The sequence below is a fragment of the Sorex fumeus genome, unplaced genomic scaffold (genome assembly GCF_029834395.1).
Source record: "Sorex fumeus unplaced genomic scaffold, SorFum_2.1 ptg000093l, whole genome shotgun sequence".
In the NCBI taxonomy this organism is placed as follows: Eukaryota; Metazoa; Chordata; class Mammalia; order Eulipotyphla; family Soricidae; genus Sorex; species Sorex fumeus.
The window spans coordinates 5,127,230-5,150,367 of NW_026606150.1; the positions used below are offsets into that span (position 1 = coordinate 5,127,230).

Below are 23,138 nucleotides of genomic sequence, written 5' to 3' on the forward strand. Positions count from 1 at the left end.
CAAGGTTCCCCAGACCCCTCATCCTGCCATCCCACCTGCAGGAGCACATGGCCGGGGCCTGTCCACGGGTCGGGGTCTCCAGGGGAGGGGGTCCCGCACCTCCAGAATGGAGCAGCAGTGCCGCCTTCCCGCGTGTCAGGGCAGGGAGAGGCCGCAGGCTCAGGGCTCGAACTCGGGCTGGGTCTGGGCTGTCCCTTGAGGCCACCTCCAGGCCGCCCAGAGCTGCACCTGTCCCTCAATTTACCTTGGGGACCCGCACTTGGGGGCACTTGCCCTGCTCTGAGTGTGACAGGGAGCAGGACCAGCCTGGGTATGACACAGCGGGGAGGGAGGAGGGAGGAGTCACAGTCACAGAGTGGCCGTCCTGGTGACCCCAGCATCCAGGCTCGATGAGGGGGGGGTGGCTCTGCCCTCCTGGCCCCCCACAGGCCACAGCGGGCACAGGTGATCTAGCACAATCCTGGTCCGGGTTTGGGCCACCTCCCCACAAGGCCGCAAGATGGTGGGATCACCAGGGAGGGACGGGCTTGCCTTTCTCTGCATCTGTGGTGTGTCCCCGTGAGACCCAGGTTCCTGATGGGGGCGGGGACTTACTCCTGGGGGAGCCTGGGGGATGGGAGCGGGCTCCGGATCCTTCCTCAGCTTCCTTCTCCCTGAACTGTTCTCCCTTCTGTGGCAGGCCCGCCCCCCCCCCACACTTCCATCAGGGCTGGGGCTCGGTTGCCATAGAGACGGGCTGGGTGTTGGGGTTCCAAGGCGGGCAGCTGGGGGCAGGGGCGAGACACACAGTATGTTAAACTCACAACAACAGTTGGTCAAGGTATCACCCAGTAGGCCGGCGCCGGACGCTCGCGCTCAGCAGCCGTCCCCAGTGATGACCAGGGGCCTGCTCAAGCTTCTGTCCAGCATTCTGCAGTACGAGCAGGTGAGGGCGCCCCTGGGGGGGGGTGGGCACCAACTGCCCCGAGGCAGGCCGGCCAGCTGGGCCCAGACTCACCCAGAGATGCTAAGAGGTCCATGGTCAAGGCTCGGGAGAGCCGGAGAGCAGGGGCGGGGCAAAGGGAAGTGGGCAGTGGACGAGGGGCCTGGACAGGGAGAGGGGGTGGCTAGACTGTGGGCTGTCCCCGACCCAGAGGCCAGAGTGCAGAGCTGACACAGTGATGGGGCCCGTTGGCGAGACTCCCCCTGTCCTGTCTGAGCCTCCGGGTGAGCAAGGCGGTGTGTGTCCGCGGAGTCCCCTCAGAGCCACGCGGGTTCCTCAGCCCAGATGTGAGGGCCCGGCCAGTGCGCCTCACACGCGCTTCTGTGATCTCCTGAAGGTCATTTGAAATAACCTAGAGATTTTGATTTGCTCTGATTTTTCCCCCTTTTTTATTAAGCCGCTGTGATTTATGAAGTTACTCACAGTTTCCTCCTAGTTGCGTTTTAGGCTTCCGCTGTTCCAGCCCCAGTCCCACCACCAGCGTTCCTGTTCCTCCCCACCTTCTCCTCCTCCTCCCTAGAGATCTGTATGTAAAACATTTTTAGGGGCCGGAGGGATAGGACAGCAGGTAGGGGGTTTGCTTTGCACGCAGCCAACCCAGGTTCGATCCCCAGCATCCCAGATGGTCCCGCCGGGTCCTGCCAGGAGTAATTTCTGAGCACAGAGCCAGGAGTAACCCCTGAGCATCCCTGAATGTGCCCTTCCAAATGTCCCTGCACCCTGTACGGTCCCTTGAACCCCGCAGGGTATGGCCCCCCTGAAAAATACCAAGAAAGGGAGGCAGGACTTGGGAGGTGTCTGTTAGGGGCTGGTCCAGGAGGCTGTGTGACAGGGCCTCCTCTCCTGTCCCACCTAGGGGGGCCTGGGGAGCCGCGATGTCACACGTGGCGGCCCACAGTCGAGGTCTCGGAGTCTGGGCCAGACGGCGAGGGAGCGGAAGGGCAGGGGCCACCACAAGAAAGGCCACAGCCGTGCCAAGGCCGAGTGAGCAGGCGGGCTGGGCCGGGAGGGTGCAGGCGGGCAGCGCCCAGGCCCTGACTCCTCTCCCTCCTCAGCCTCTGCCCTGCAGCACCCCGGAAGCCCTCCTTCCCCTTCCAGTGGGCCTGGGAGAGCCGGGCTTTGCTGCAGTCCGGCTCCTCGCACCCCGGCCTCCACATCCCGCCTGTAGCCCTCGAGATGCCCCAGCGCCCGCCCAAGCAGAAGGCCACCATGCCCAAGCTCCCGGTGGCCCACGCCACTGGCTGGAGGCTCAAGGTGCCCAGCGCCGAGAGGAAACCCGCCGCTCCCAGCCCAGCCCAGAGCCAGGGGCTGGAGCTGCCCAGGAAGAAGGCCTGGCTCGGCCGGGAGTCGGACGACGACGGCCTCAGGGAGCTGCCCCGGCTCCCCAGGAGGGGACCCGCCGTGGAGGAGGCACAGGCTGCAGAGGCCCCAGAAGAGGCTGAGAGTGAGGGGGAGAGGCCCACCAGCGCCGGCCGCCTCCAGGGCCCGCAGCAGAGGAAGGTCAAGGCCAGGGACGTGGACAGACTCTGGCACCTGGAGAAGCCGCACAGGCAGCGACAGCGAGACTCGACCCGCGGTGAGTGCGGGCCCAGCGGCCCGTCCAGTGGGAGGAGGGCCGGCTGGCTGGGCCCCCTGCAGGAGGGAGAGCTGGGCAGCGGGGAGCCCCTGACGCGGCCCGCTGTGGACAGGCGCCGAAAAGCAGTCCCGGAAGGCCCTGCAGGCACTCCTCAACGCCTCCAAGCAGACGGGCAAGGGCCAGGCCTGGGGAGACAGAGAGGCCTCCCTGTACGTCAGTGTGCCCACTCGAACCTTCCACAAACGGCAGGAGGCCACCAGGTAAGGCAGGAGGAGGCAGAAGGGAGCCCAGGGCTAGGGAAGGGATCAGTTCTCCAGGACATGCTTGGTATATTCCCCCTCGGTTTCATTCTTCCATGCCTCCACTCACCAATTCTTCCGGTCATCTCATCACCCATCCATCCATCCATCCATCCACCTACTCATCCATCTACCTACTCATCCATCCACCTACCCATCAATCCACTTACTCATCCATCTATCCATCCATCCTCCTACCTACCCATCCATCCATCCATTCACCTACCCATCTATTCACTCATCCATCTACCTACCCATCCATCTATCCATCCACCTACTCATCCATCTACCTACTGATCCATCCACCCACCATCCATCCACTCACTCATCCATCTATCCATCCATCTACCTGCCCACCCATCCATCCATTCACTTACCCATCCATCCACTCACCCATCTATCCATCCATCCATCCATCCATCCATCCATTCTCCTACCCATCCATCCATTCTCCTACCCATCCATCCACTCACTCATCCATCCTTTTATACATCCACCACCCATCCATCCATCTATGCATCATTCACCCACATACCCATCCACCCATTTACTTACCTACCCTTCCATCTATTCCCCTATCCATCCACCCTTCATTCATCCATCTACCCATCACCCATTCCCCATCCATCCATCCATCCATCATTTAAATACCCACCCACCTCCCCATTGATTCATCCACTGATCTATTCATTTACCCCCCATCACCCTCTATCTATCCACCCTCACCTCCATTCATTCATCTTCCATCAGTATACCTCCCACCCATCCTCTCACCTCCCCACCCATCCCTCTATCCAAGTCTACTCACCCATCCATTAATCCATCCATCAACCTTCCCAGCCACGCACCCATCTGTTCATCATCCACTCCCCCATGCATCATCAACTCACCTGCCCATCCATCCACCCACCCATCACCACACACTTGCTCCGTCTCACACTAAGGCATGATGCTAGCACCTACCACATGGGGACTATAAAGCAAGATCTGCCTCCCTTCCTGCAGAAGAGCTGCAGGGTCAGGGGAAGTCAGCCGTGCCAGGGATACCCCGGGCACGTGCTCTGTGCTCTGGCCCGGGCTGCGGTCACTCTGACTGGGGGCACCTCACTGGCTGGCGCGGGTCCATCATGTCAGATTTCCTTGACCAACCCTCCAGGCCCTTGACTCAAGCTCTAGTCAGTCCATACTCTTCAAGTGTCCCCTGACTCCCGGCCAGCCTGACCCAGGACCTCCCGGGGTCTCCCTCCAGAAACCTCCTGCGGACACGGGAGCAGCAGCAGCAGCAGGAACGGCAGCAGGAGGAGCAGCGGCGGGCCCGGGAGCTGCGGGTCCAGCAGCAGGTGGCCCGGTGCCTGGCGGCCTACACCCCCAGGGCCAGCCGTGGCTGCGTGCCCGCCATGCAGAAGCTGGAGGAGCTGAGGTAGTGACAGCGGGCCTGGGGAGGGGGGTGTCAGAGGCTGCACGGCCGTGGGACCCAGCCGTCCCTTCCCCCAGGCTGAGCTTCTGGCCCTGTGGGGAGCTCGTGGCATCCCGTGACAGAGGAAGGACACTGAGTGCCAGGGTGAGGAGGGGTGACCCCGCACTGCCCACTGAGAGTGACAAACCCCAACAGGACCAAAAATAGTGATGGCCAGATAATAAAAATGAGAAAACTTCTATAAAGACAAGAGGGACTGGAGCCATAGGATAGCAGGCAGGGCATTTACTTTGCATGTGGCCAACCCAGGTTTGATCCTTGGCATCCCACAGGGTCCTCCAAGCACTGCCAGGAGTGATTCCTGAGTGCAGAGCCAGGAGTAACCCATGAGCATTGCAAGGTATGACCTGAAAGCAAAAAAACAACAACAAAAATTCCAAAACCAAACCAGATAATAGCAACAATTTCTGCAGCAGGTACCAAATAATGCCGGGTATGGTTTGGTGACAGTGCTCCAGTGACACAGTGCTCCTCCCTTGCAAGTGTGAGGCTGCAAGTTTGATCCCTATCAAACCCTGTGTTCTGCAGGTGGGACCGCAGTGGTACAAGAGCGTGCAACTGCTGGAGTGAACACAACTAGAGTTGTGCTAGCAGTTGGGCTAGGGGGTCCCTTCCCCCCCCAACCGCCTCGGCCAGTGAGTATCATGGCCAGAATGTGCCAGGGGACCAACCAGCGTGGTGCCCATCACGTGTGCAAGCTCAACAACTGGATGTGCACAATCCTGGTCATGCCAACAGCAGCAAGGGTGAATGATGCCCAACAAGGACTGAGAAAAAGCATGGAGCTTAAGGCACTTGCCTTGCACGTGGCCGACCAGGGTTCAACCCCTGGCACCAATTTTGGTCCCCTGAGTACCGAGTCGGGAACAGCTCCTGAGCACTACTGGGTGTGGATCCAAAAAAAAAAAGCAACAAAAAATAACACATAAAAATATTCTCAGGGCTGGAGAGAGAGCACAGCGGGTAGGGCATTTGTCTTGCACACGGCCGATCCGGGTTCAATTCCCAGCATCCCATATGGTCCCCTGAGCACCGCCAGGAGTAACTCCTGAGTGCAGAGCCAGGAGTAACCCCTGTGCATCGCCAGGTGTGACCCAAAAAGCAAAAAAAATTCTCTGTGCATCCTCATGCTGGCTTCTGTGAGTTTGAGGCTGGGCGTGCTGCCATGCGAAGTCCAATACGGCTCAGATTCGTTTCATTGACGAGAAACAATGAGTCCCAAAGGTGTTCAGTAATGCAGCATTACTTGAGGACCAGTGTTCATGTAAAGTCTCAGTGAGGACCGAGCAAAGTCGGTCTATTCTCCCCCGTGTCCAGCGACAGAGGAGGGTCCAGGGCCACCTGCTGCCAGTAGCCAGGATGAACCCGGCTCTCAGGGTTCTCCTAGTCTCTGCAGCTGCTCCTCCACGCACCTGTTTCTGAAATGCATGCAAGCTGGGTCCTGTGGCCGGGATGTGGCCTCTCCAGGGGGGCCAGATGCTTCGGGGGTGCTCTCACTTGCACCCAGCTCGTTTGCTGTTGTCCTCTCCCAAGTCCCGACCCAGAGAACATTGGCAAACAGCTCCTGTCCCCTGCCACCACCTCCACTTCCTCTCTGGAGGCAGAGGCCATGGAAGTAGCCACCAGGGTCCCTTGTGAGGGAAAAAGTAACAGAGCAGCCGACTGGGTTCTTGTCAGGGTCAGACAGGGTGAATGGGGCTTAGGGAATCCAGGGCAGGCGGGGACCAAGTGGCTTGTGGGGGCCGGGGCAGTGCCGTGTGCGGGCTCAGGCAGCCCCTGTCACCTGCAGGTGCCAGGAGCGGCAGCGCTTCACTGAATACCAGGCGGAGCTGCACGACATTCGCCAAAGGGTGCAGGCCCGGCCCTACCTGTTCCAGCAGGCCATGCAGGTGAGGGCCACCTGGTCCCCCCGGGGGGCCCTTGGGGCAACTGTCCACCAGCCCGTGCGAGAACCCCCATTTTCTCCGCAGGCCAACGCCCGGCTCAGCGTCAACCGGCGTTTCTCCCGGGTGCTGTCGGCTCTGGGGCTGGATGAGAAGCAGCTGCTGGCAGACGCGGACAAGAGGGACGTGGAGGACACAGCCAGGAACCCCAGGTGAGCCCTAATGCAGGGGGTCCCCACCTCCCACCACCACTGCGGGCCCTGGAGGGGTCCCTCCATTGTCACAAGCCCCCTGCCCCCCTCACCACTCCCAGGCTGAAAACGTCACTGGGAGCCTCAACAGACCCAGGCGGGGGCCTAACCTCAGTCCTGTCCTATGTACCCCAGTAGCCGGCCAGAGGATGGGGGACAGTGGGGCACCCCGGAAAGGGAGCTGAAGGTCACTCTCCCCACCTCCTGGAGGAAAGAAGAATCAAGTGGGCATTGTCCAAAGCCACAGACGTGACAGAGCCGAAGGCGGGGGAACCCTGCGGGCCAGCTGACCAGCACACACCAGCCTCCCCATGGCATGGACACTGAGGCTCGGTTAGGGGATGTCCCCTGCCCAGCCAGACAGGGACCCATGGCAAAAGTGACCACGGCCTTCTCCGTGTCTTTGTCTTTAAGGCGCCACAGGTCAGCAAAGCTGAAATCGGAACATTCTTCTCGGAGAGCCCGGAAGACAGAAGCCACCAGCAGACACTCGGCCCTCAGCCCAGACAGAGTCCAGCCTTGAGATAAATATTAAAGGCTTTATGGAAAACACAGAGTCAGCTGTTCCCGGGGAGGGGGCGGCGATGGTGCCAGCAGGCTCGGCCGTGCCCAAGCTCCCGTGGCGGTCACAGGTCACAGCCCCGCGCAGCCTCTGCTCAGGGACAGCTCGGCTCCCCCACCCAAGCCCAGCGCGGATGGGCCGGACTGGCCTCTGCCTTTCAGGGTGGGGCGCGTCGGGGAGGGGAGGAAAGGGTGACTCCCAGCCCCCCAACATCACACCCCGGCGGGAGACTGGCGCAGGGGCGAGCGCTGCGCAGGGGGGTGCGCCCCGTTAACTCGGCGATCCGGCCTCCAGCTCCCCCAAAGGGAAAACCGTGGCGGGGTCGGCCAACTGCGGGGCGTCAGACACGCGCTGGCTCCGGGGTTCGGGGCCCGGGATGCACCCCAACATCCGGCGGCCTCCAGCGCTGCGGGTCTAGCGCGCAGGGACCCCGCGCCTCGACCGGACCGAGGCGCGCGCCTGCGCACACGGACGCCGCCCGCCGCGCCTGCGCAGTGTGGCCGGCCCGTCTTCCCGTGAGCCTCCAGGGCCGGCTCCCCGGGAAACGGCGGAAGCGGCCGCTCTCGGCTTCCGGCAACACGACCCCGGCTGCCCCGCGACCCGGAAGTGTTCCCATTTTGCGTCGTCGGGGCTCGGCGGCGGCCGGGCTCGGGGTGGACGTGCCACCATGGGGTCGTCCAAGAAGCACCGCGGGGAGAAAGAGGCCACCGGGACGACGGCGGCGGCCAGCACCGGGGGCGCCCCCGAGCCGCCGCCGCGGCACCGGGAGCACAAAAAGCACAAGCACCGGAGCGGCGGCGGCGGCGGCAGCAGCAGCGGCGGCGGCGGCGAGCGGCGGAAGCGCAGTCGGGAGCGCGGGGCCGAGCGCGGCGGCGGCGGCAGCGGCGGGCGGCGCGGGGCCGACGTGGACAGCCGCGGCGGCGCGCACGGCCGGGAGCGCGGCCAGCCCGAGCCCTCGGAGCGCCGCGTGAAGCGGGAGAAGCGCGATGACGGCTACGAGGCGGGTGAGGGGCGGGGCCCCGCGCCCCCCGCGGGCGGGCCCGGGGGAGGGCCCCGGAGGCGCAGACGCACAGCAAAGCTCCCGTCCGCCGCCCCCCAGGCCGCAGGGTCGCCGGGGCCCGGCTACAGGGGCCCGGTGGGCTCTGCTGAGAACCTCGAACCCGGGACTGGAGAGATGGTCCAGACTTGCGTGCAGCCCGGGGTGCAGTTCCCCGTGAGCGCCGCCAGGGGTCACTCTCGGGCACTTCCGGGTGCAGCGGGCCCCCCCTCACCCGCCCCCCCCCGCCCGCCCACACACACACACACAAGCACACACACGCACACCTGCACCCGCCCGTGAAAGAGACCTGAGCTCAGGGCGGGAGAGGGCGCGCATGAAGTTTTGGGCTGGATCCTGGCGCCAGAAAAAAAGATGCGGAGTTGGCCTGGGGGGCAGTCGGGAGGAGGGGCTCGAGTCCCGCCTCCTCCTTCCGCAAACCCTGGAGACCTGATCCAGACCAGAGGGCCCGTCCTGGGAGGCGGGTGGGCGGCCGGGAGGGGACTCGGGGAACGGGGCGGACCTCGGGGTCGGCACGGGAAGCAAGAGTTGAGGTTGCCTCCCTTGGATCAGGGTCTCACTGGGGGTGTCTCGAGAAATGGAGGCATTTGGAAGAGAAGCGGGCTTGGGGCGAGCAGTGGGGGGGGTGGGGGGTGACGGCTGGCCCGTTGGAGACTCAGCGAACAGGCTTGAGAGTGAAGATCAGGTCAGAGAAAGGCCCCCGTGTGAGGGCAGGCACCCCCCGGGGCTTGCTGGCTCCTGTGTGCTGGGCTCTGTGTGAGGTTAGAAGTAGCAGCCACCAGCAGCGCCCACCTGCAGGTACCGCTGCCCACATGGCGGGTGGGGATGGAGGCGCCATGGCGTGGGGGTGGCCTGGGCCAACGCAGCGAGGGCAGGGGAGCAGGGGCGGTGAGAATCCAGCGTCTTCCAAGGAGCAGAGGGGTCCCGTGGGGTGCGGGAAGGGGCTGTGGACCCTGGCTCTGGCCGGGTTTCAGCTCGATATCTCTCTGCCCAGCTGCCAGCTCCAAGACCAGCTCCGGGGATGCCTCGTCCCTTAGCATCGAGGAGACCAAGTAAGGCGCCCCTCGCTCCTCCTGGCACGGCCTGTGGGAAGTGTTGGGATGTGGGGGGACCCTGGAGGACTCAGGAGGCGGGGTGGCTCGGTGTGGGGGAGCACGAGGACCCCCGTTCCTGTGGGTCCCTTCACACTGTCTTTCTCGCCCCCAGTAAACTCCGGGCCAAGCTGGGGCTGAAACCCTTGGAGGTCAATGCCGTGAAGAAGGGTGAGTGGGGACCGAGCTGGGGGGGGGGGAGGCTGGGGTGTCTGGGGGGGCAACACGGGACATGGGGGTTCACCGTAGCTGGGCCCGGGCTCCTGTGTGGTGTTTCCCAGACCTGTGGGAAGGAGACACGGGGGCCTCGCCCTGCCGGGCGGGGGTGTCAAAGGGCTCATCTCTGGAAGGGGTGCGGTGCGTGGCTCACTTCGGGGTCCTTCCAGAGGCGGGCACCAAGGATGAGCCCGTGGCGGCCGAGCTCATCAACCCCATGGCCCTGCGGCAGCGCGAGGAGCTGCGGGAGAAGCTGGCGGCGGCCAAGGAGAAGCGCCTGCTGAACCAGAAGCTGGGGTGAGGCCCGACCGCGCGGTGGCGGGGGGGGGGGGGGGTGCCTCGGCTCCCGGCCGCTCACCCTCCCCGTCCCCAGGAAGATAAAGACTCTGGGCGAGGACGACCCCTGGCTGGACGACACGGCCGCCTGGATCGAGCGGAGCCGGCAGCTGCAGAAGGAGAAGGACTTGGCCGAGAAGCGGGTGAGGGCCCGGGTCAGGGGAGGCCGGGCGGCGCCTGGGGGTCCCCCTCCCTGTTCCCTGAGGTCAGAGGCCACCCCGTTCTCCCTGCACCCCAGGCCAAGCTGCTGGAGGAGATGGACCAAGAGTTCGGCGTCAGCACCCTGGTGGAGGAGGAGTTCGAGCAGCGGCGGCAGGTGAGGCCCGGCTCTGTGGGTGGGTGACCCCCGGCCAGCTGACTGGGCGACGCCCCTGACGCGCCTTCCCCCCTCCCCCCAGGACCTGTACAGCGCCCGGGACCTGCAGGGCCTCACGGTGGAGCACGCCATCGACTCCTTCCGCGAAGGGGAGACGCTTATCCTCACGCTCAAGGACAAAGGTGGGGGGCGCGGCTGCGTGGGCGGCCGGGAGTGGGAGTGGGGGCGGCGCTGTGACGCGGGGACCTCCCTCCGCCCAGGCGTGCTGCAGGAGGAGGAGGACGTGCTGGTGAACGTGAACCTGGTGGACAAGGAGCGCGCCGAGAAGAACGTGGAGCTGCGGAAGAAGAAGCCCGACTACCTGCCCTACGCCGAGGACGAGAGCGTGGACGACCTGGCGCAGCAGAAGCCGCGCTCCATCCTGGCCAAGTACGACGAGGAGCTGGAGGGCGAGCGGCCGCGCTCCTTCCGGCTGGAGCAGGGCGGCCTGGCCGACGGGCTTCGGGAGCGGGAGCTGGAGGAGATCCGGGCCAAGCTGCGGCTGCAGGCCCAGTCCCTGTGCACCGTGGGGCCGCGGATTGCCTCCGAGTACCTCACGCCCGAGGAGATGGTGAGCCGCGCGGCCTCGCGCCCCGGGAGATGCTACCGCGTGGGCCTGGGCGGGGGTTGGGGGGCCATGTCCATGGCGGGAGTGGGGGAGGGGGTCCGTCCATGGCCGAGACTGGGGGCCTTGTCCGTGGCAGGGGCAGGGCACCATTGCAAGCACCCTGCCCAGTGGCCGAGAGCAGGACCCGGCTGGCCCCGGCTTTCCCGTGGGGGCGGCGTGCCCTGGTGCCCGGCCGCTCTGGGCCACCCGTCCCGCTGCCTGCCCGCAGGTGACCTTCAAAAAGACCAAGCGGAGGGTGAAGAAGATCCGTAAGAAGGAGAAGGAGGTGATTATGCGCGCCGACGACTTGCTGCCTCTCGGGGACCAGTCGCAGGACGGGGACTTCGGTTCCAGGTGGCCTTGACCCCGGGGGAGCGTGGGGATACCGCGGGGGCCGGGGAGAGGCAGCCGAGGGGCCGCGGCTCACCAGAGGGGCCTGTCCGCGCAGGGCGCGGGGCCGGGGCCGGCGCCGAGTGCCCGAGGCGGGCGAGGACCTCCCGGAGGAGGAGGAGAAGGAGCCCACCGTGCAGCTGCCGCAGTCTGACGACACCCGGGTGGAGAACATGGACATCAGCGACGAGGAGGACGCGGGCGCGCCGGCCCCCGCGTCCCCCGAGCCCCTGGAGGAGGACGAGGCAGAGCTGGAGCTGCAGAAGCAGCTGGAGAAGGGGCGGCGGCTGCGGCAGCTGCAGCAGCTGCGGGACAGCGGGGAGAAGGTGAGTGCGCCGCCCTCAGGCTGTTCTGTGTCGGGGTTCGAGGGAGCGTGCGGCGGCGCCCAGGTTTGGGAGTACTGGCACGGGTAGCTGACCCCTAGTGAGGCAGGCAGGGCCGGCCGTGGTCAGGAACACATGCCTAGTCGCCTTGGCTCCAAGACGGGCCGGCCTCCAGGGCACCCGGTCTGAGGTGGAGGGGTCGGAACTTCTCTTCGTGGGGTTGAGGCCTCCCAGGAGCACACAGTCTGCTCCTTTTTTTTTTTCTTTTTGGGTCACACCCAGCAATGCACAGGGGTTCCTCCTAGCTCTGCACTCAGGAATTACTCCTGGAGATGCTCGGGACCATATGGGATGCTGGGAATCGAACCTGGACCGGCCGCGTGCAAAGCAAACGCCCTACCCATTGTGCTATCGCTCCAGCCCCGGAGCACCCGGTCTGGAAGGTGCTCTGCTGTCTCCCGCTTTACAGATGAGCAAACTGAGGCACAGGGCTGTTAGGCAAGCTGCCCGTGGTTCCATGACTGGTGTGTGGCAGGGCAGAGGTTCGAAGGCTTTAACCCCAGAGGCCATGCGTCTCCCACACCCTCTATCTGGGGAGAGGGGACGCGAGAGCGGGTGCCCTGTGTGCGTGGGAAGAGGCGCTGCACGAGAGTGAGGTGGCTGGAGCAGCCGGCGGGTGGGGCGTCGGCCACCCCTAGAGGCTGGGGGCAGGAACGGGGTGAGGCGGGTAGACAAGGTGGCACTGAGGGTGCAAGCGGCCGCCTGAGACGGGCCGCAGACTCTTCCAGAAGGGCCACCAGGAATCTGAGGCTCGGGCTGAGCTCGGCCGTGGTGACTGTGTTTTCTGCTGGGGTAGCGGGAGCAAACACAGGTGACAGGTCCGTGACTGGCCATTGGCTGTTCCAGTAAAACTTTATTTACAAGCATAGGCGATGGGCTAGAGTTCAAGGAGCATAAGAGAAATGGGCAACGGGCCGGAGAGGTGGTGCAGTGGGCACTTGCCTGGCACTTGGCTGACCCGGGTTTAATCCCCAGCATCCCGTATGGTCCCCCAAGCCCAGCGGGAGTGATCCCTAAGTGCAGAAGTAAGCCCCAAGCGGTATAAAAGCCACATCAAAATAAACAGGAAATGGACAAGTGGAAGGGGGTGTGAATCTTCCATTTTACAGTGAACGATACTAACATTTCAAGTCTGGGCCTGGCGCGGTAGTACCGCGGGTAGGGTGCTTGTCTTGCATATGGCTGGCCCGGGTTGGGCCCCTGAGCAGCGCCAGGAATGACCCTGAGTGCAGAGCCAGCAGTCACCCTTAGCATTGCTGAGTGTGGCCCCAGGACAAGACCCAACCAGGGGGTGCTGGAGTGATAGCACAGCGGGGAGGGCGTTTGCCTCGCATGCAGCTGACCTGGGTTCGATTCCCAGCATCCCATAGGGTCCTCCGAGCACCGCCAGGAGTAATTCCTGAGTGCAGAGCCAGGAGGAACCCCTGAGCATCGCCAGGTGTGACCCAAAAAGGGAAAAAAAAATCCAAACCGGGGACCAGCATGAGCGCTGAGCACTTGCTCTTTTGGCCCCGAGAGGCCGCCAGCACCTCCGGGTCAGCTCAGACGGGGCTGGGAGGCAGTGCAGAGGCTGCGTGTGGGAGCCCCGGGCCCCACCCTGACAACCACCCAGAAACCGACCCAAGCCTGGTTCCATCAGCCGGGTGGGCTGCATCTGCTGCCCAGAGACCCTCCAGCGGGTCATGCCTGACGTGCTCAGGCTCACTCCGGGCAGTTTGGGGGGACCGTGTGCCATATCGGGCGCGGGGGGTGGAACCCGGTTGGCTGCCTGCAAGGCCAGCGCCCTTCCCGCGCTCCTGTGGTGCCAGCCTCTGGGTTGGCTTTGAAAGTGCCACCGTCGGGTGTCACTCCCTAAGTCCCCTGGGCTCTGGTGCCGCAGCCCCATGGAGCAGTGGATTTGGGGGACCCGGGTCGGGGTACAGGGATTCATCCTCTGCGAGCAGAGTGGGACCTGTTGGAGCGGGTGGGGGGTCTCGGCGCAGGGGGAGACACGTCCGGGGCCCCCGGGCAGCTGCTGGCGGGTTAGGGGTCACTGCAGGGGCCGGAGGACCCCCCCGGCGTGGGTGGGGGAGCGAGGGGCGCGGGAGCTGGGTGCCCGGGGCGGACTGCCAGGGATGTGAGGGCCAGGGCAGCGTCCGCTGGGTGCTGGGGCACGGGAGGGGTGCGAGAAAGACGGGCTGCGTGGTGGGCACAGCACGGCGCCTCGTGATCCCTGTGTGGCCCCAAAGCGGGAGAAATGACGTGCTCAGGGTCACAGTCACGCCTCCCAGCACAGATGGAGATGGGTGGGAAGGAGCACTGAGGAGGGAGCCGCGGGGCAGCCGTGCAGAGGCTAGAGTCTGAGGAGAGTCCGAGGGCACCCCGAGGCTGCAGCGTGGGGGGGAGGGGTTCCGAGGGTGCCCCAAGGCTGCAGGGAGAGAGGGTCTGAGGGCACCCGCTCACCTGGCTGGGGCCTGTGGCTTCCTCGGGAAGGTGCCGCCCAAGCCTCGCTGTCCCCGCGCCAGGTGTTGGCCGGGCCAGTCTCCGGCTTCTCTGGCGGCCTGTGGGGCCTTGGCCACGCTCTCCCCTGCACCCCGCCCCGCAAGCTCCCTATTCCCTGAAGATGCCAGCGTAGTGGGCTGGTGCCCGCTGACCGTGTCCCTGAAGTGCTCCTGATGCTGAACGCTGAGTCGAGTAGGGCAGGACGCGGTTCCGACGCCCAGCCAGGGCCCGATTCCCACCCTGAGCCCTGCCGCCGACCAGGAGGCCCCACGGGGAACTAGCGCCTTTTTTTTTTTTGGCCACACCCAGCAGTGCTCAGGCACTACTCCCGGCTCTGTGCTCAGGGATGACACTTGGTGATGCTTGGGGGACCATATGGGGTGTTGGGGACTGAGCCTGGGTGGGTCGCATGCAAGGCAAACGCCCTTCCCGCTGTGCTATCTCCAGGCATGAGCTGACACTTGAATTCTGAGGGGGTCAAGCCAGCTGGGCTTGCGGGGGGCCTTGGGCCATTCCCCATAGCGCACAGGAAGGGCCAGACTTGGTGGTATTGGCCAAGGACGGGCAGAGGGGCCAAGGTCAGCACAGGGACCCCAGGAAGGCCCAGAGATGGAAGGACAGGCGGTCCTGGTGGGCAGGGCTGGGGCCACGGCCTGTTAGGGGCGAAGGGACAGTGGGCTTGTCGCATCGCGGCCGAGGATGTCCAAGGGAGTTGTTTGCCCCTGTAGGGCAGAGAAAGGTCTCGGCAGCCAAGTGTGAACGAACCTTGAGAGCAGCTTAACTGAGAAAGCAGAGACACGTGTTTGGGGTGTTGGGGGGAGGGAGAGTTGCTTTTTGTATTTGAGTCACACTTTGGGGTGCTCGGGGGCTATCTTGGGGCTCTCGCGGCCCGAGTGCATGCTCCAGGCCTCCAGCCCCTTGTCCATGACCTGCTCCCCCTCAGAGTGGACGGCAGTGGGTGGGTGTCCGTTCCAGAGAACAGAGTTGGGTGGGGCCGGTAGTGCAGCGGGGGGACGCTCCCCTCACCTGTGTCCAGCCTGGGTTCGCTCCCCGCACCCTGTGTGGTCCCCTGAGCCCCCGCGGGAGTGATCCCTGAGCACCACCGGCCGTTGCCCAAAAACCAGAACAAAAATGGCCAAGTAGGCAGAAGGCAGAAGTAGGAGCGGCAGGAGGCAGCGGGTGAGCCCCGGGCCCGAGTCACTGCCCTGCCGTGCCCATGCTCTGGGGGCTGAGAGGGTGACGGGTGCCGTCGGGTGACTGTTCCCAGCCCAGCTGGGACCTCGAGGGAAGGTGCCCCGCCCAGCAGGCTGGCTGCTCAGGGCAAGGGGCATCCAGAAGGTGGTGTTGTGGGGGGTCGAAGGGACAGCACAGCAGGGTGGGCACCAGCCTTGCAGGCCACTGATGCCGGTTCAATCCCCAGCACTGCCAGGTGGGGCCCCAGACCCCCCACATAAGGGCAAATGGGACTCCCCTCCCTTCCCGTGTGCCAGCGTGGGTGGTCGACTCAGGTTCTGGGGCCAGGAAGGGGTGGCCAATTTCTGCCCAGCAGGAGGGAGGCAGGGGTGGGGGCCGCGGAGCGTGTGGGAGGGGTGTGGAGGTGCCCGCAGGGTCCTCAAGGCGGGCAGGAAGCTGGCGGGGGGGAGGGGGGGCGGGGGGGGGCATTGGCGCGGGCTGTGCCCGCCTGGGTCCGGGTGGCTGAGGGGCGCGGGGGGCCGCCTCCCGTGCCCGGCAACGCCACCCCAGAACTCTCGGCTCTGCCCACAGCCGCTCCCTCCCCCAGGTGGTGGAGATTGTGAGGCAGCTGGAGGCCCGGCAGCGCTGGGAGGACGAGGCCGACCCCGAGCGCAAGGGCAGCATCGTGTTCAACGCCACGTCCGAGTTCTGCCGCACGCTGGGCGAGATCCCCACCTACGGGCTGGCCGGCAACCGCGAGGAGCAGGAGGAGCTCATGGTGGGCCCCGCGGCGCTCGGCTGGGGGGCTCGGGGGGTCCCCCATTCCCCACCCTCGGGCTGACCCCGTGCGTCCCCAGGACTTCGAGCGGGATGAGGAACGCTCGGCCAACGCGGGCTCTGAGTCGGACGGGGAGGAGAACCTGGGCTGGAGCACCGTGAACCTGGACGAGGAGAAGCAGCAGCAGGACGTGAGTGCCGCCCCGCCCTGCCCCGCCCCTGCCTCCCCTCCCCACTCCCCTACCTCTTCCCCCCCCCCACCCCACCACATGTCGCCCCCAGTTCTCCGCCTCCTCCACCACCATCCTGGACGAGGAGCCCATCGTGAACCGCGGGCTGGCGGCCGCCCTGCTCCTGTGTCAGAACAAAGGTAAGTCCACAGGCTGAGCCCGTTGCCAGGTTTGACGGTTTGGTTCATGCCACTCCCAGGAAGCTTCACTCCAGCTCCCAGCGGGGCGGAGGCAGGTGGTGGTCCTGACACCCACCTCGGGAGTCCCGGCTCTGCTCCTGGGTACACCCCCGTCGGCCCGTGGGTCTGGGGTCTTGGCCAGCTGAGGGCGGGGGCCTGAGGCTCGCGGCCTGTCCTCAGGGCTGCTGGAGACGACGGTGCAGAAGGTGGCCCGGGTGAAGGCCCCCAACAAGTCCCTGCCGTCCGCCGTGTACTGCATCGAGGACAAGATGTGAGTCGGGGGCCCGTGAGGGTGGGCCGGGGGCTGGGGGTGGGGAGCGTGGGGCGTCCGCCTGACCCGGTGCCGCTCCAGGGCCATCGACGACAAGTACAGCCGGCGGGAGGAGTACCGTGGCTTCACGCAGGACTTCAAGGAGAAGGACGGCTACAAGCCCGACGTGAAGATCGAGTACGTGGACGAGACGGGCCGGAAGCTCACCCCCAAGGAGGTGAGTGGGCCCGGGGTGGGGGGGTCGGGCGGGTCCCGGGGCTTCCAGCCTCGCCCCTGCCCGGCGCCCCCATGCCCGTGCGCTCCCGAGGGCGCCCCGTCTCAGCCCCTCCTGGCCCCACCCGCCCCGCCCAGGCGTTCCGGCAGCTGTCACACCGCTTCCACGGGAAGGGCTCGGGCAAGATGAAGACGGAGCGACGCATGAAGAAGCTGGACGAGGAGGCGGTGAGTGGGCGGGGCTGCCGGCCTGTCCGGGGACGCTGGCCGCCCGCCCGCCCGTCCCCACGGCACTGACCTGCCGGCCTGTCCCGCAGCTCCTGAAGAAGATGAGCTCCAGCGACACGCCCCTGGGCACCGTGGCCCTGCTGCAGGAGAAGCAGAAGGCCCAGAAGACGCCCTACATCGTGCTCAGCGGCAGCGGCAAGAGCATGAACGCGTGAGTGGCCCCGGGGAGCGGCCCGGCCTGCCTGGGGGTGGGGGGTGCCCCCGCCGCAGGCTCACCCCCTCCTCTCTCTGCAGGAACACCATCACCAAGTGAAGCCGCCGGCCGCCGCCCTGCCCGTGCCCCCCACATATGAAATAAAGCATCGTCTTATTTTTCTCGCTGGTCGCGGTGCGGCTTCTCGGGGTTAGACTGAGACGGCCAGGCGGTCAGGCCCGAGCGACAGCCGGTGGCGCGGCCAGCCGGGGCCAGCCCCATCCTCGCAGCTGCTCCCCAAGGGCGCGACTCACCTCCCTCCCACAGGCCTGTCCAGTGGGGGATGTTCATGGTGGTACCCCCGCCCAGCCCTGGGTCCGTGGGAGAGGAGGAGCCACCAGGAGACTTGTCCCCATCTGGTGACAACAGGAGGGCGGGGGTGGCGGTGCTGGAGCAGTAGCATAGAGGGTAAGAAGTTTGTCTTGCACCCGGCTGCCGGGGTTCGATCCCCGGCATCCCATTTGGTCCCCTGAGCACCACCAGGGATAATTTCTGAGTGCAGAGCCAGGAGCGACCCCTGAGCATCACCGAGTATGACCCAAAGACAGGGAATAAAGGCCAACTCTGAAGCATATTTCAGGCCCTGGGAAGGGGTGGACCAAGGGTCCAAGGGGCTCTGCCGGGTCCCTCCCACACGTTCCAGCCGGTCTCAGCAGGAAAATGAGGCGCTCGCGGGGCTCCCAGCAGCTGCCCTGCACCCGCATGCCCAGACGCCCCCCCGGCCAGGGATCTCGCCACCCCTCAATGCTGTGCGCAGCTCCCGGCCACGTGCAAAGGTGCCGGCAAGGTTGGGGCCACCCTGGCGAGCAACTGGGGAGACTGCGGTGCGACCCCTGGTCGTGACCGTGACGTGTGTAGGCCCTGACTTGCTTGACCCCAGCTCGCCACGGCTGGAAAACAAACCCCAGTGGGTGCCACAATCTGAATGTGGCTGACAGCCCCGGGCCACGCCACGATGGGTCAGGAGCTAGGACAGGGCTGGTTTGAACCCCAGGATCACCCGGGCCCCGCCAGGAGTGACCCCTAAGCTCCTGTGAGTGCACCCCAACCACCCCCCCCCCACCACCACACACACACACACACAGGGCTGGGAGTGACCCCAGGATGGATGTGGGTTTGGGATGCTCCCAGCCTCATCTCAGGTGAAAGCGCGGCTATGCGGGTTCCCTAGGCGCCATGCCGGTGTGGCGACCCCCCAGAAAGCTATGAAAGAGTGGACTTCAAAGTCGGGGGGGGGGGTTCACGTTCTTGGCTGTGTCTTCCGCCCCACCCTCCCTCTTGCCCCCTGGGAGTCAGGCGGTGGTGGAGAGCACTGCCCAGAGAGCTGAGTCATCCCCCGCAGAGAGAAACTGCTTGGCTGCCCTCCCCGCCAGTGCTAGGAAACCACCAGGTGCTCTTGAGTGCCCTCCTGCCCACCCCGATAAGCTGCCACCCTCCCAGGGGCCTGTCCTGGCCAGCTCACCCTCAGGAGTATGGATCTATGGATCCCAAGGCCCCTCACTGCCGGCCCTTCCCCCCCATGCCCTCACCCAGGGCACAGCACTGCTGCCCATTGGGGGTTCCTGCTGGCACCCTGTGCCGACTGCCTGCCCACTGTCACCTCACCCTAGGAGCCCGGCCCTGGCCTGTCTCCACCTGCCCCTGTCTCAGGATGAGGATGTGGGGGGTCCCCCAAACAGATGCCTCTGCTGCCGCTCCTCAGGGCCCCAGCCTCCCATGGGCCAGCTTGTGGGGTCTGCACTAGAGGCCAAGACGCGCCCTCCTACCTGCTGGCTTTGTTACTGTTTGGGGGGCCGACTTGGTGATGCTCGGGTCACTCCTGAGTGCAAGCAGGGACCACTGGCAGTGCTCAGTGCTCACTGCTCGGGGGATGAGCCGCCCACACACACATGTGCTCGGCTAACGCGCTCCCAACTGTTCTGGCAACTTCTGTGGCATTGATTCTTCCCAAGAACTGTATGGAGATGACACCCCCGGGTCCCAGGGCTCCAGACAGCTGCCATGTGGGAGCACCAGGGCTTGAATCCATGGCCTGAGCCTGCGGGGCGGGTGCTTTTAGCCACTGAGCTGCCGCCCAGACTGCCTTAAGCTTCAGGCGCTCACCGGCACACAGTGGCCCCGCCTGGATCCTGGCACCGCACATGGTCCTCTGGGCACTGATGGGAGATAACGCAGTGCAGAGCCAGGAGTCGGCCCAGGGCACGACAAGGTGTGTCCCCAAGACAAAAACGAAAAGTAGTAGCGAGGGCATGAATTCCAATGCAGTCAAAAAGAAAAAAACTTTTTTAAAAAGCAGCTTTTTAATGATGCGTGAGGGTGGGCACGCCAGGGCCTGCGGGGTGTGGTGCTCGTGAGGGACAGGGACCAGCCGCTTCTGGGCTTCTCCTGGGCTTTCCCCGCATGCGCACTCCAGCCCCCGGCCCTGCCTTGGCCTCACTCTGGTCCCCTGAATGTGATGACCCCAAAGTTGTGCCCCTCTCGCCCCAGCCCTGGGGTTGGTCCTGCTTCCTCTGGCTGCTCAGTGATACCCAGATACTCACTTTGCCCTTTCCACAAAGACCCCAAGAACAAAAAAAAAAAAAAAAAAGAGGGGGCTGGAGCGATAGCACAGCGGTAGGGCGTTTGCCTTGCACGAGCTGACCCAGGTTCGATTCCCAGCATCCCATATGGTCCCCAGAGCACTGCCAGGAGTAATTCCTGAGTGAAAAGCCAGGAGTAACCCCTGTGCATCGCCGGGTGTGACCCCAAAAAACAGAAAAAAAAAAAAACCAAGAACAGTTCTTCATGGGGTAAAACTCTCCCATTGGAAGGGCTCTGCGGTTTGTCTGTCGGCTTGGAAGCTGCCGGAGGAAGTGGAGGAGGAAGAACCAAGAATTGCTCTGCCTTGCCTCGACTGTACGGCGTGGCCGCCGGATAACTGCTCCTGAAAAGTTCCCGACAGCTAAGACGAGCCGGACCCCAGATGTTTCATTAGGCCCCTCCCGGCCCTAAGGGCTGCAGGCAGTACCCCGCCCCCACCTCTATGGTGGGCTCTACGTGTCTTGCAACAACTCCTGAATTCCTAGATGACTTTGATGTAGGCACGTAAACAGGGAAGGGCCCAGGGCAAGGGAATTCCTCGGATGTACTAAAATGACCACCTGTGAGCACAGAACTAAGGCTGATGAGACTCTCAATAGTACACGGGGGAGGGCGTTTGCCTTGCATGCAGCTGAACCCAGTTCCATCCCTGGCGCCCCATATGGTCCCCTGAGAACTGCCAGAAGCAATTCCTGAGTGCAGAGCCAGGAGTAACCCCTGAGCATCACCGGGTGTGACCCAAAACAACAACAAAAAACTTTCACTTGGCGCCAGTGACAGACCCAAGCAGGCTGGACACCCCTCCCTCCCAAGAAGCTCCAGCAGAAACAGAAGACCAGGAAAGAAACGTCAAAGACCACCGACTGCTCCCACCTCAACCCGCTTGGCGACTGCCCTAGCAACAGGCTTTTATCCTGGTAGAAGCCCTACATGGGGGTAGGTTGGAGAAACCCTCTTAAAGCCACCCTGAACAAAGGAAGCACGTGTACATGCTGCCGGAACCCACGTGATGCTTGTGCCCACGTGGCCGAACACGTGTGACGCCCACATCTCCCCTCTTGAGACGAGGACTCTTGTGCTTTCCTGTCTGACGCCGGGGTGTGTATGGGGGTGTGTGTTTCTCCACTCTCCGTCTCTGGAGAAACCCACGTTCTCTCTTGAGTGCGTTACTCTTTCTCTCCCTCCTTCCCTTTCTATAAACCGCCAAATAAAATCTGTTTTTACTTCACTGCTACTCTACCCCTGAAATTCTTTTTTTTTTACTCATGCTTTTTTTTGTCTTTTTGGGTCACACCCGGCATTGCACAGGGGTTCCTCCTGGCTCTGCACTCAGGAATCACTCCAGTGCTCAGGGGACTATATGGGATGCTGGGAACCCAACCTGGGTCGGCTGTGTGCAAGGCAAACGCCCTACCCGCTGTGCCATCACTCCAGCCCCTGAAATTTTTTTTTTTTGAGAGGCGAGACAAGAACCCTGAAACCCTGGGTCTCAGGTGGCAGAGGCGAATTGGGAGAAAGTGACAGTCTCTCTCCTCCTGCCTCACAGAGGCCACCCTTGGGGGACACCGACTTCAGTTTCACCTCATCAGACTTAGAATTCAGGGACAAGCGTTGCCATGCAGACACGTGCAAAGACTCATCCAAGACAATAGGGCCAACCTGCAGCTTATAGGTGTGTGTGTGTGGGGGGGGGTGGCAGGCAGGGCACCTGCTGGCACCGCCTCCCCCATGTCCTGGGCTGGGCAGCACAGCTGGACCTCGTTTGTGAGTGGTAACAAGCACGAGGAGAATTCAGAACACCAGGTACACCTTGTTTGGCCCCTGATTGTTTGGGTCACCCCCAGCCCTGCTCAGGGCTTACACCTGACTCTGCATGCAGGACTCGTTCCTGGCAGTGCTCAGGGGACCCTGTGAGGTGCTGGGGATTGAACTGAGTCACCAGATTCGAGGCAAATGCCCTCCCCACCTCACCCCCTGGATCTTGACTTAAAGAATTAAAAAACTTTCACTTAATCACTTAACTTCCTGTTAGTCATCGATTTGCTCGAGCGGGCGCCAGTAACGTCTCCATTTGTCCCTGTCACGTGCTAGTTTAGCCCAATGGCATCTGTTCGCTCCGGGAACATGAAGGGCCTCAAACCGATCGTTCATGATCTTGACGAAGAAGTCTGACCATCTGGTAGGTGGGCAGTCACGCGGTCTTTTGACATTCCCTGGAATCCAATCGGTAACAGCTCTACTCCAGCGGTCGGCTTTAAATCTCATTACGTGACCAGCCCATCTGATTTTTGACACCTTGGCAAACGAGACAGCGTCCCTGATCCTTGATCGTCGACGGATGTCGGAACTCCGGATTCTTTCTCTCATTTGAGACTTTAGGACTAGAGAATAGTAAGTGGGTAGGGCGCTTGCCTTGCAAGTGACCAATCTGGGTTCAATTTTGAGCATCCCATATGGTACCCCAAGCCCGCCAGGATTGATCTCTGAGCACTGCTGGGTGTGGCCCAAACTCAACAACTAAAAAATATTTTTGAGGGGCCGGAGCGATGGTGCAGTGGGTAAGGCCTTTGCCTTGCATGTGGCCAACCCAGGTTCAATCCCCAGCATCCCATATGGTTCCCCAAGCACCGCCAGGAATAATTCCTGAGTGCAGAGTCAGGAATAACCCCTGAACATAGCTGGGTGTGACCCAAAAAGAAAAAAATTTTTTTTTTTTTTTTTTGCTTTTTGGGTCACACCTGACAATGCACAGGGGTTACTCCTGGCTCTGCACTCAGGAATTACTCCGGGCGGTGCTCGGGGGACTATATGGGATGCTGGGAATCGAACCCGGGTCGGCCGCATGCAAGGCAAACGTCCTACCCACTGTGCTATCACTCCAGCCCCAAGAAAAATATTTCTGAGATGATTAGAGACATTTGAATACAGGCATGGATATGAGATATTCCGGAATTAGACATTTTAATTTTGTTTGTGTTTTGACCACTTGGAGGTGCTAGGGCTTACTCCTGGCTATTTCGGGAGCCCATTTGTGGGCCTGGAAATTAAACCCAGATCGACCATGTACAAGGCAAGTGCCCTACCCGCTGTGCTATCACTCTGGCCCCAGGTTTTTCTGTTTTGTTTTGTTGCTATTGTATTTACCTCCTCCCCACACTTTTTTTTTTTTGCGTCACACCCGGCGATGCTCAGGGGTTACTCCTGGCTCATGCACTCAGGAATTGCTCCTGGCGGTGCTCGGGGGACCATATGGGATGCTGGGAATCGAACCCGGGTTGGCCATGTTGG

At 63.4% G+C, this 23,138-nt stretch overlaps 3 protein-coding genes across 3 annotated transcripts in view; all 3 read left to right on the top strand.

Moving 5' to 3' along the window:
• The window catches only part of CST6 (cystatin E/M), a 95,300-nt gene that overhangs the window by 47,422 nt on the left and 24,740 nt on the right, over positions 1-23,138 (top strand). The gene's annotated exons all lie outside the window — the stretch shown is intronic.
• On the top strand, positions 875-7,448 carry TSGA10IP (testis specific 10 interacting protein). Its single transcript, XM_056131570.1, has 8 exons — positions 875-925; positions 1,839-1,966; positions 2,038-2,558; positions 2,671-2,818; positions 4,107-4,277; positions 6,124-6,223; positions 6,305-6,429; positions 7,325-7,448. The coding sequence occupies exons 1-8, from the start codon at positions 875-877 to the stop codon at positions 7,446-7,448; spliced, it is 1,368 nt and encodes a 455-aa protein (XP_055987545.1).
• Positions 7,638-17,392, top strand: SART1 (spliceosome associated factor 1, recruiter of U4/U6.U5 tri-snRNP). Its single transcript, XM_056131966.1, has 18 exons — positions 7,638-8,034; positions 9,082-9,139; positions 9,294-9,349; positions 9,565-9,691; positions 9,768-9,873; positions 9,969-10,046; positions 10,129-10,228; positions 10,307-10,656; positions 10,922-11,046; positions 11,141-11,408; positions 15,727-15,897; positions 15,977-16,087; positions 16,179-16,266; positions 16,486-16,576; positions 16,658-16,793; positions 16,928-17,017; positions 17,107-17,228; positions 17,312-17,392. Exons 1-18 carry the CDS (start codon positions 7,698-7,700, stop codon positions 17,328-17,330), a joined length of 2,433 nt encoding a protein of 810 aa, XP_055987941.1. The 5' UTR covers positions 7,638-7,697; the 3' UTR covers positions 17,331-17,392.